The 13,320-nt window shown below is 33.2% G+C and overlaps 1 protein-coding gene across 1 annotated transcript; it reads left to right on the top strand.

Moving 5' to 3' along the window:
* The first annotated feature begins 1,389 nt into the window (after nt 1–1,389).
* LOC143061505 (uncharacterized) lies at nt 1,390–13,280 on the top strand. The gene is made up of 5 exons (XM_076233749.1): nt 1,390–1,951; nt 4,338–4,436; nt 5,474–5,764; nt 9,596–9,790; nt 12,916–13,280. The coding sequence occupies exons 1-5, from the start codon at nt 1,519–1,521 to the stop codon at nt 12,972–12,974; spliced, it is 1,077 nt and encodes a 358-aa protein (XP_076089864.1). The 5' UTR covers nt 1,390–1,518; the 3' UTR covers nt 12,975–13,280.
* Nucleotides 13,281–13,320: the final 40 nt, after the last annotated feature.

Here is a 13,320-nt window from a genome sequence, read left to right as displayed (position 1 = left end):
AATATCCTTGATGGAAAAACTTCCAAATTTAAATAACTTCACAACCGAATTGTGCTTTAAAATATTGCGATTTGAAAATTTATTGCATGAACCGTCGTGTAAGTGGGGGAATATTCCACACGAAACAGAAGTTGAAATCGGCGACGATGTTCAGAGAATACTTAATGCAACTAATGACGTTATCAGTAGGAAGACGGAGGAAATATCAAAGCTTTATTATGAAGAATTCAAAAACAGAATACAAGAGGTGCTTAAGAGAGTGGATGGATATCTTTGTACAGATACGTGTATACAATTGTACCAAACGATTGACAGCTCTGATATTAATATTACTGATATGCTTCAAGAACTGACTCTAATGCAAGAAGTCAATGGTAAGCCTAATTGTAGAATAAAGCTAGATGTATTTACTCCAGCATTTGTTAGTCATTATATCTTAAACAATAGAAAATAAAAATATAACGAAACTCTTTAACGCTTTAGTCAAAACTTTAAATATATAAATATGTTTAATTTAAACTACAGCTAACGAAGAACAATCCAAATAACAATTGCGTCCATATGTCTGTTGTTTCTAGTATCTTAGCATCCAAAGATATGAAGTCTCCAAAGCATCTTTTGAAGTCATATAAAACGAGATGAGTTTCTATAAATTTTATCGAAACTATCGAACCAATGCTGCATCTATCATAAACTAAGTCCTGTATGCACATTTGTTCATATTTATCACAAATCAATATCGTGTTTTCGACAATTATTATTTCAGTGATCGCAAAGCTAATCAACTTTATAGTTTATAGTCGTATACGTAAATGTGGAGCACATACCCAAAAAGTGAGCTTATAGCGCCATGATATTTATTGTATTTCCAATGCGTTAACTTTTACATAACAGATGCTAACTGGTTTGTTGTACTGAATTTGTTCTGTAATAATTAGTTGTTACTATTTATCTTCCAGTGAACAATTGTTTACATTCTTTCCGATATGCGGTCGCCGACGTTCTAATGAAATGTCTCGTAGTTAAGTTCAGTGCATACGGGAAAATATCGACGAATGAGTATACGGGAAGATTCATTCAAGTTATAATAAAGCTCACGTACACTTGTGTTATAGTCAAACTTAGTCATTCAAATATTTTAGTAATATTCAACTTTTTTTTTAATTTTGTTTAACTTAAAGTTTTATATGACCTAAAGGATACGATGCATATTGAGAGACTTGAACAAAACGTTTTTTTTTTTTTGGCATCCTGTATCAAAATGTGAACGTTAGCCTCGTTGTCTCTATCTGTATGTTGACCTTGTAACCAACACTGAAAATAATAAACCATAAACTGATGATGTGAACACAACAATATAATTGTGTAACCTCTGTTCTTGCAGCTATCCACATCGTCGACGAGGAGAGTGAAAAACTAGAACGTTATTCAAGAGTGTCGCGAGTTATCACTGACACTTTCCCAAACATCCTTAGAGATATAATCAGCTCAAACATTACTGCGAGTAACTTGTACCAAATGTGCTTATCGTATCTAAATGATTTCACGTCTGATCAGAAAACTAGCTTGAATGATTTAAAATTGTCAAATTCATATGAATCAATGGACATTACTTTGATCTATAAGTTGTTAAGACAGTTTTCGCTGATAAATTCTCCTACAAAAGGATGGGGAAGTAACCCGGACAAAGTCGAAATAAAATTGGCAGATGATGTAGAACGCATACGTCGTTACAGAAACCAAATAGCTCACCGATGCAACACAAACATTGAAAAGGATGAATTTGATGAATTCTTCGACAATTTCCGTCATATTGGACTACGAATGGATCTAAACTTTTTTCACAAGAGAAATTACGAACAATTGATTATTAGACACAAAACATGCAGTATGGATATGAAAATGAAGACTAAATACAAGAACGCATTGAAGCAGCTGGAAAATATACGATGTAAGATATATACGACAATGATTTTAAAACATATCGGTGTTATAATATTACCTGATTATTGTTTATATTTTCTGATAACATATATAAAAATCATGATATGTGGTTGCCACATGAGTTATTTTCGTAATTTATTTAGTCGAGTCATTGTGAGATCGTTTGTATCTATTCGACTGCTATTTGCATGTTTATTATCTGTGCATATATTTCTGAGCTGACGTATATCACCTTAATCGAAATAGAGGCGAAAGTTACAAAAAAAATATTCAAACTTACAAATCAAATACTAATGACACTGCCATGGACATCGCACAGAAAAATGACGCAAACGCCAAGAAAAACGACCAGAATTCAAAAACAACACAGAACCAACAAAATAAATTAGAAATTGAGTAACACAAACCCAACAAAAAACTAGGGGTGATCGCAAACGCTCAAGAAGGGTAAGAAAATACAAACTTGGTGAAGTCCAATTCGGTGGGTCATATTGGAGGAAAATGTGACGAGATTATGGTTACAACAATTGAATATATCCGTCGTCAGCTGTGAAACATATATTCCATTACGGTCAACCAACTCGAGATTTCGTCTGTAATCTTCTCTAAAAAAAATATTTATGATATTTTGTTTTTTTATGAATTGAGATTCATTAACGTACCGTAATAATTAAAACGAAACCGACTGGAATCGTAATTAGAGGGATGCATATAAGATGATTTTTAACATGCAGATACATCCGGTTGCGATCGTTAAGCAGTATATGCTGTGGCTCTTTCAGTTTGTTTTTGTTGCCTTGATTATAATCGTCTTAGGGGCAGGCTAGGAGGCCCGCCTCTGGGTTCTGGATTTTTTGCACTGCGTTGAAGATCCATTGGTGGCATTCGGCGGTTATCTGCTCTTTGGTCGGGTTGTTGTCTCCTTGATATATTCCCCAAGTTCCATTCTCAATTTTATCAAACAATTTATATAGTTAAAACACTGAAATAGTAATGTTGCCTTAATTTGGCTGATTAAGAAAACAATTTTAGTTAATATTTTTGTACATAAATCAAGCTTTTAGATGGTTATTTTTCTCGTTTGAATTGTATTATATTTGTCATGTCTAAGCCTTTTATAGCTGACTATGCGGTATGTGTTGCTCATCTTTGAAGGACGAACGATGACCTTTAGTTGTTACTTTTTATGTTATTTGGTCTCCTGTAGGGAGTTATCTCATTGACAGTCGTTCACATCTTCTTAATTTTATATTAATCATGTTATTATTGATTAGTAATGAATAATAGAAACTTATTTTCAATTGCCATGGTAAGGACTGATAGAATATAACATCTTGTCACATTAATCCAAAAAACGGCACATTTCGATATGGATCAAGTGTCTAAGTAAATATTTATTCATTTATTTATTCACAATAACAGAGATGCATGCTAATTATCAATGGTATTGTACAAAAAGAATGTAAGTAATTGAGGAAAAAATTGACCTGATATGTTTATTTGTACTGTTATTGGTTGATCTCCGATGTTAACTTATGGTTTGGTTTCTAGTATACCTGACATATCTTTACAGGAAAAAAATATGTGTCTACTTAAATTGGTAAAGTCATATACATCTTTAGAAGTTTTTTTAACATGACATTATTATTCTTTACTGTTAACCATGAACATCAGTGTTTTGTAATGCTAACCATGAACATCAGTGTTCTTCACTATTAACCATGAACGTCAGTGTTTTTTTACTGTTAACCATGAACATCAGTGGGTTTTTTTTCTGTTAACCATGAACATCAGTGTGCTGTAATGTTAACCATGAACATCAGTGTTCTCTGATGTTAACCATGGACATCAGTGTTCTGTATTGTTAACCATGAACATCAGTGTTCTTTAATGTTAACCATGAACATCAGTATTCTTTAATGTCGACCATGAACATAAGTGTTCTTTACTGTTAACAATCAACATCAGTGTTCTTTAATGTTAACCACGAACATCAGTAATATGTAATGTAATCCATTAACATCAGTTATCTTTAATGTCAACAATGTATAAAGGTGTTCTTTATTGTTAACCATAAACATCATTGTGTTTATGTCAGATTTATCTCTCCCGGTAATTTCTTTAAAATTGCTTATAGTTTATCCCTTTTTTTCTGCTCTACATAGTTCTTCCATTATATTTTCAATTGTTATCGATAGGTCGATTTGAGTTGACGTTTTTGTAGGACTAAATTATTTCTGATCTGGAACATATGAAGGATTGCGTCATTTTCTAATATATAAGTTTGGGCATTATAAGCCCTGCAACACACCATACTATACTTTTCATTTTATTTTTATAATGTGCATTATTTAAGTTTTGATATTAATTTGTAATATCTTTTAATTTTACAGTACAATTTGAAGAAAGGCAACTAAAATTTTTCTGGGGAGACAGTTTTGAGAATAGTTTGAGGGACTTGAGAACTTTTTTAAAGAACGAAAAATCAGAAGGTAATTAGTATATAGCATATTTGGTAAGGTTTTTTTAAACACGAAAATACTATAGAATCAATACATAGTTAGTTACACTTTCCAAAATATAATTGATTTGTTGATTGTTGCTTTACGTCAAGTGGCAAACATTTCAGGACGAGAACAAATCAACAATACGTACAATATGCAAGTCCTGTAAAAGAGGACGTCCGGGGTGAAGATCATGGATATTTGACCTGCCACTGGAAAACGAGGGGTATTGGGTAGGGACGGGATTGTGTGCCTTGCAACAGCTCACCTACGGACCAGTACAATTATTCTTGCAAGTGTTGTGAACGTATCATGGCACTCTCTAGACAATGCATTTGCTATACAGTTCCCATTATGAACGAACATGGGTGCACACTGCTGAGTTCCACACAGCCAAACGGACGCCACGCTTTGGTTAGGTTTTTACTGTGGTTTGGTAAAAAAAAGTAAATGACCATATATCTGTTTGTTACTCAGAGGGTGTTGAATTTTCAAAGGAAAGAGCAGTTTATGTTTAAATTTATGAATAAGCAGGTAGCACATTGCTGTAAAAGGAAAAAAAGGGATAATTTCAGATTCCGGTTTCAAATTTAAAAAGCATTTAACGACTATTCGTTGCACTTAGTTTCTTGATAAATCTGTTACAGCATATTAAGTTGTTGCTAAAAAAGCAATATCATGGCTGTTGTTTGAACACCAAAAATGTTTGATTTACAAATGTATATGCATTGCACCTCTTTCTTAAAAAAACAAACAAAGAAAAGTAATTGGTGCCTTTCTTTCATGATGGGAAAAATTTTAGTAATTGTCCAACAAATACATATCAACTAACCAATGAATTTTTTAGTGATAAACATACTAAAATAAAAGACTTGTAGTAGTACAACACATTTGCCTTTCTTCATGTGTAAAATGTTGTGATTATATAATGATATATTCATATCAACATAAAAATGGTTGAGGACATCGTTTTGTGGTATTTCATATGATCAAGGGGATATAATGAACAACTTTATAATATTTAGAAGGAAGACGTAAAGTCCGTGTACAGATCATCTTCCAGAACGAGGAGAATGTCGAGGCAACTATTGATATTCTGAACTCCCTCAAAGACGAGATAAACAAAGACTTGAGTGGAATTGAATTCATTGTTGCCACCAAAGGGAGTATAGTTCTACATGTAGAGATATTAGTAATATTGCTGGAAACAGACGAACTATTACAATCTACCCTGGCTTTATTTTTTAGAAGGATTTTAGAACGTATTACGACCTTCGATACTGAAAGTATTGATTTGGTATTGATACCTGTACAAGGTGTGTAATTAATGGTTTATTTTCAAAATATATATACCTCGAAATTCGAAGAGTTTAAACTTATACTTAACTTCAGTACCTTCACTTTTGGTCTCCCTCAGACTTCAATTTCGTCGCTATTCATGTGAATTTATACTGGTAATATTCCCAAGTTATGTTACTATGAGATAAAACAGATATATTATCTAGGAACGTAACCTAAACAAAATATCTATGAATATTATATATCCCCCAAAAAGGGCGTGTTTTGTGAAACAAAGTGCAACCTTCAGGTCGTTGATAAAAAATCATAATGTTTAAATAAAACTAGAGGCTCTAAAGAGCCTGTGTCGCTCACCTTGGCCTATGTGAATATTAAAACAAAGGACACAGATGGATTCATGACGAAAATGGGTTTTGGTGAGGGTTATGTGTTTGTAGATCTCACTTTACTGAACATTCTTGCTGCTTACAATTATCTCTATCTATAATAAACTTAGCCAAGTAGTTACAGTGTCAGTTGAAAAAGTTAGTAAAAATTTACAAATTTTATGAAAATTGATAAAAATTGACTATAAAGGGCAATAACTCCTTAGGGGTCATTTAGGTTTACAGTTAATCTCTATCTATAGTAATATTCAAGAAAATAATCAAAAACAGCAAAATTTTCTTAAACTTACCATTTCAGGGACAGCGACCTAACAACGGGTTGTCCGAATCATCTGAAAATTGAAGGGCAGATATATCTTAATCTGATTAACAATTTTACCCCATGTCAGATTTGCTCTAAATGCTTTGGTTTTGGAGATATAACCCAAAAACTGCATTTACCCCTATGTTCTATTTTTAGCTATGGCGGCCATCTTGGTTGGTTGGCCGGATCACCGGACACATTTTATAGCTAAATACCTGAATGGTGATTGTAGCCAAGTTTGGTTTTATTTGGCCCAGTAGTTTCAGAGGAGAAGATTTCGTTAAAGATAACTAAGATTTACGAAAAATGGTTAAACATTCACTATAAAGGGCAATAACTCCTTAAGGGGTCAACTGACCATTTCGGACATGTTGACTTATTTGTAAATCTTACTTTGCTGAACATTATTGCTGTTTACAGTTTATCTCTATCTATAATAATATTCAAGATAATAACCAAAAACAGTAAAATTTCCTTACAATTACCAATTCAGGGGCAGCAAACTAACAACGGATTGTCCGAATCATCTGAAAATTTCAGGGCAGAAAGATCTTGACCTGATAATCATTTTTTTCTATCTTATTTATTCAAATGACGTCATTTTTCATTTTTTTGATTGTCTGTTTTACAAATTCAAATGACGTCATCATTTTTTTGTCATTTTTTACGAAAAATGGTTAAACATTCACTATAAAGGGCAATAACTCCTTAAGGGGTCAACTGACCATTTCGGACATGTTGACTTATTTGTAAATCTTACTTTGCTGAACATTATTGCTGTTTACAGTTTATCTCTATCTATAATAATATTTAAGATAATAACCAAAAACAGTAAAATTTCCTTACAATTACCAATTCAGGGGCAGCAAACTAACAACGGATTGTCCGAATCATCTGAAAATTTCAGGGCAGAAAGATCTTGACCTGATAATCATTTTTCTCTATCTTATTCATTTAAATGACGTCATTTTTTATTTTTTTGATGGTCTGTTTTACAAATTCAAATGACGTCATCATTTTTTTGTCATTTTTTACAATTTCAAATATGACGTCACTTAGCGTTGAGGTTTAAATTTATTCGGATGTGTCTACATTTTGTGTTGCAAATGTCTGGTTATGTAATGTATTTCATTTGTTTCCTGTAATTAGTTAATAGTTCAGTTCTATCATCTACAGCTTTTGTTTATTAATTTTATAAATCTACTGTTTGCTAAAGTATAAATTATTCTAAATAATAAGGATGTTCTGGTAACTAACAGAAAACCCTGACCGTTTTTGTCACAACTTTTTTTATCTTTTGGTCCTCGATGCTGTTCAACTTTGTGCTTGTTTTGGCTTTCAAACTTTTGTATCTAGATCTTGTGTGGATAAAATGCACTTCTGGTGTATTAAAATTTTCAACTTGTTGCCCTTTATTGGCTGTTATTCGTGTGTTTCTTTGTCAATTGTATTCTCCAATTTATTTATATTGTAGTCCCGTGGTGTTGAGTTGTCATTTTAATGTTATATTTCACATGGCTATAAAAGGGGAGGTTTGGCATGCCACAAAACCAGGTTCCGGTTCAACCCGCCATTTTTTTTCTTTAAAAATGTCCTGTACCAAGTCAAGAATATGGCCATTGTTATATTATAGTTCGTTTCTGTGTGTTACATTTAACGTTGCGTCATTTGTTTCCTCTTATTTTTTAGTGTAAATTCACATTGCGATAAGACGTGTCACGGTACTTGTCTATCCCAAATTCATGTATTTGGTTTTGATGTTACATTTGTTATTCTCGTGGGATTTTGTCTGATGCTTGGTCCGTTTCTGTGTGTGTTACATTGTAGTGTTGTGTCGTTGTTCTCCTCTTATATTTAATGCGTTTCCCTTAGTTTTAGTTTGTTACCCCGATTTTGTTTTTGTCCATGGATTTGTGAGTTTAAACAGCGGTATACTACTGTTGCCGTTATTTACCTCATGTCAGATTTGCTCTAAATGCTTTGGTTTTTGAGATATAACCCAAAAACTGCATTTTACCCCTATGTTCTATTTTTAGCCATGGCGGCCATCTTGGTTAATTGGCCGATTCATCGGACATATTTTTTAAACTAGATACTTCAATGATGATTGTGGTCAAGTTTGGTTTAATTTGGACATGTAGTTTCAGAGGAGAAAATTTTTGTAAAAGTTAACGACGACGGACGACAGACGATGGACGCAAAGTAATGGGAAAAGCTCACTTGGCCCTTCGGGCCAGATGAGTTAAAAAATGAATATGTTATGAAAACACATGCTACATCGATCTTGAAATACCCCAATGCTGCTAGACATTTCTAACCTCCATGACAGAGATGATGTTGTCCCCACGGACGAACTCCAAAACATCGTTTTGTGGGTATGTTAATCACATTACATAAACTGCTTGATAATTGAATTAGATATTGACAACTCACTTTAAAACTCAATTAAATACCCACATTGCATTTACCCAAGAAGAAATCCTGAATTATCGTAGGTCTGTACATTTTGAGGAATTGATAAATTGTAATTTGTAAGGACCACTTTAATTCGAACAATTTTATTCTGAAACTGACGTTCTCCTGATGCTCGATGTCATGATTTACAAATTACTTTTTAACGTTTGTTGGACAAAAAACAAGCATTCCCATAGTTTAATAATTATGCTGCAGTTCTACTTCTTCATGTTCTTGTCGATTTGTTCCTTTAATCATTCGGCTTCATACAAAAGCTCCTTAGGGAGAATGAAATAAAACTAGCACATGTAGCATTATCCTTTCTAAGTTAACTTCACTTTCTGCTAAATGTATGGTGTCCTCTCACTAACTAAAAATTTGGTGTCTATGATGCACAAATCTGTTGTCTTGTGGAACATTTTTTCTTTTTTTCAGTTTTTTTCTATCCATTATAGTTTTATAGTAACAATAGGCATTTAGATTTTAAACATGTCAAAGCCGAGAGGTTTCGTCTATATGATTGATGTCAGTTTCAAATTAGAAACATTAAGGACACAGGACAAAATAAAATTTTAAAAAATCAAATGTTATCTTTAACATTGTTAAACCTTTCCATATTTGAACAGAAATCAGTATTTTAACGGTTTCAACAATATAAAATTTACTGCTAGAGGTAATATGTTTTTCTTACTTGTACCTTTCAGATTTCAAACAATGGAATGCACCAACAACTACGGGAGAATCAGTCTACTTAGAATTCGATATCGAGGCCGAGTTATTTAAAACTAACGACAACATGGAAGAGCAATTTAGAAAAATTTCGGACGCCATTATTAAACATTCAGACGGAAGCGGAACAAACAATAACATTACTGCAACACTCCTACCTATCTGTCTTGGTAACTAATTTAAGGCTATTTATACTAAGCCAAAAAAGTTTAGCAACAAAAATGTGAAATTTTATTTCTTTACAAAATCATAACAACATATAATGTTAATAATAACAAAATGGAATTATGACATGTCAGAAGCAACATGAATGTTTATCACTCACATTCATCAGGATTTTCTTTGTATGGAGCACGTGGAAGGTCAAAATGCGGAAATGAGTGCAGTGTTATTCAAAATTAATTTATCAGCAATGCCCTTAGTGAACCAATGAAGGATTGGCAGGCACACCAGCAGCTGTCTTTTGTCATGCACTACTTTTGTGGTCGGACAAAAAAACACTTGTCACGTGTTGACGTAAAGCGAAGGTAGCGCTCTTCCCCGGACGATAGTTGTGTTGGTCTATGAGATATCGACTTATTCTGTGCAATTGTAGTTTGTCGATATTTGTTTGTTAGTCTCTAAACTGTTGCCTTATGCACATTAAATCGAGCCCAAGAGCTTTCTGACGGTCATTTTCGGGGTTGCCTGGTTGTCACCCCAAGCATTTTTTCAAAGGTGTATGTGTTTTTATTATCACAGGTGTGTTTCTGAACGTTAGTGAAAAAGAAATTTTTAATATCGTTTTACAAGTACAGAAACAGAAGGTAAAACATCAATTACACGTGCAAATCTGAAATGGCGCCAAATCAATCACCACGAAAAAAAATACGACTGTTTTAGTTTACAGGTAAAACTAAGGATTATATCAATATTTATTTTCCAGAAAAAATAAAAGTGTTGCTAAACTTTTTTGGCTTAGTTTATTCCATAGTCTGTAAAAATGTATTTTTTTCTAAAACAGATAAATATTAATGTTTAGTGTTTTTGCTTTGGTGTTTTCATATTAATCCTGTATTCTTTCTGCGAGGCAATGTAGCTGTCCTTCACTCAAACAGCTAACTGCGAACTCATAAGACTGTACAGGAACATAGTACATTACATGTGTTGATCTAAGCCGTATAACCCCTACCTGGTCACCCTACCTTGATTTTCTTTGTTTTGCATGCTTTCCTCAGTTTTGTAACATTTTGGCTGGAATCCTTTATCCATTATAAAACTGAAGAATTATTTTTTTGTGGAAAAAAATAACTATCAATAATACACACGAAATGATTATAAACAATATCGTGTGCATGTATTTCTAATTAATTATTTTAGACTTTTAGTTTTAGTGTTATAAAACAAATATGAGAATTTAAGTCGAATCAGTTTTTAAACCCCTTCAAAGAATGTATCTATATGACTGTTTCAAATATCGTAAAGGCGAACAACTCACCAGGTTCTATATTTTTCTTTTTAATTCAAACAACCAGTTCTACGCTATTAACCTACTCTGGTTACTTGGTCCTAACTGTAATGCAACCGAGTTTTCATTTAAACTGATCCGAGTTGTCTTGGTCCGACATTGATACGGATGTCTACTAATTTGATTAAATGTCACATATTGCTACAGAAGACAAAACTAGATAATCATTGTCTGTAAAACATTAACTATGAAACTTTACTTTAATAAGCTCTTCAAATATGCATTTGACAGTTACAAGCTGAGACGTAAAACTATGATTGAAACAAGTATGTTGCCAAAACGACTCTCTCATATCAAATATCATATTCTACACCAAATCTAAAAGACAAGTCGGAGATTTATCTTGATTTGAACATTTTTCATTTTAACAAAAGTTTCCCTTTCCGGACCATCGTAATTTTTAGAAGAGAGGAGACATCAAAAGTTTGATTTAAAACACGTGCGTCGCAAATTGGTTAATAAATTATGTATGTGACATGTGACGGACGCTATTTAACCCTATCATTTATTAATTTTATTAATGAATTAATAAGTCTTCTGTTGCATACAGCTATAAAATGCAATCAGCTGACTTTTGATTTTCTGTCAAAATCTGAACGAGCTGTCTGATCCGGTAAAGTCCGAGAAACCCAAAACAAAGTAAATGAACAAGATGGATGAACTTAAATAATTATTATTTATTTTAAATGCGAGAATAGCAATCGCCAGCGGAAACCTTAGCTATGTAATAGGTAACTACGTCTTTCGTAAAGCGATGTCGTAAGAGTCAAAAGTCGGGAAGCGTATTCAACCTCCGTATTTTGTTCCGATTTGGGTGTATTTTCATACATCAGGCGAAACTACCTTGCAACAAAATCAGCCCCTAAGAAAGATATTTCAGTAGTTTTATTATCCTGATAGACCTACTAGCGGGAAAAAAAATCATATCAGGAAGAATATATCATTCCAATAAAAATTTGACACTTCAAACCATTTATCATTTTATTGAGCAGTTCATAAGACATAAATTGATTGAATGCTTTACGACAAGTGGCACATATGTCATTCACTTTTAAGAAGACTGATTAGTTTAAACATATTTATTTATAGTGGATTAGGAAACAAGTTTTGCAACTTTTACTAATCCCTTTTTACTTTGCGGGTGCGAGAGCTGCCTTGCGCAGCATTACCTTACTGTTTCACGAAATCTACAAAGGTGTCTTTTACGTGCAAGAGATATGGCTCTCTCTTAAACAATTGATTCATTGATTGCTTAACGCCCAGTGGCAATTAATTTAAGCATATGTAGTACGACAAGAACAAATTAACATTAAATTCAAAATGTACGTCCTGAATGGGGCCGTTCGGGATAACGGTCGGAGAAATTTAGACTTCTACTTGAAAACGAGGGTATATTGGATAAATAAAGTTGTTATGTAACAGGCCACCTACGGGCCGAAACGAATTGTTACAATGATTCTTTAAGTACAGAGTGTTTGACATTATATGTACATGAGGCTTTGGATTTAACGTCCCCATTCTTAAAAGACGTGACTGCGTACTTGTATATTCCAAATAGTCTAAAATGCGTCACATTTTTGCAAGGGCTTTCCTGCTGGTTTGTGAACCTTTAGTGACTAAATATCTATATCCTCGTCTCCCAAGGAATATTTACCACCTGTTGCAAATGTTTCAGTCATTTGAAAGACGAAAACAAATTAAGAATACCTTTGTGATACAAGTCTTCAATTTAATCCAACCAATTAGATGTTCAAAGGATATAAACGAGGCTTTTTTAATCTATTACAGAAGAAGAAGCATCCTACGCCCAATCACTAATATCTGAAGGTAAGTTGGACAGGCGGTAGAAAAGACATGTAACATGCTAACTGTTGTCCACGAAAAGAAAACTTCCCTTTCAGCAACATTACTTTTTTTATTTATTGGTTTTGAACTAGCTTCAGTTAACTGCGAGTATTCCCAGATCTGTATATTGCGTGTCAAGGTTTGTGTAAGGGTCGTTATGTGCTTTTTATCGGTCCTTATATATATTACACTGTTACACATCTATCCGTGGTTTAGAAGAGGGTTTGACGACAGCAACTATGGTTAATCCCGCCACATTTTGTATGTGCTAGTCGGGGATTTATTTTTTTTATTTTTATTATTTCAGACATAAATCTCTCTGTTACTTTTTTGTTTTACATCTGTCAT

The sequence above is a fragment of the Mytilus galloprovincialis genome, unplaced genomic scaffold, assembly GCF_965363235.1.
Source record: "Mytilus galloprovincialis unplaced genomic scaffold, xbMytGall1.hap1.1 HAP1_SCAFFOLD_345, whole genome shotgun sequence".
NCBI lineage: Eukaryota > Metazoa > Mollusca > Bivalvia > Mytilida > Mytilidae > Mytilus > Mytilus galloprovincialis.
Note: the sequence above shows the minus strand (reverse complement) of the source record. Positions and strands in the feature narration are given on the sequence as shown.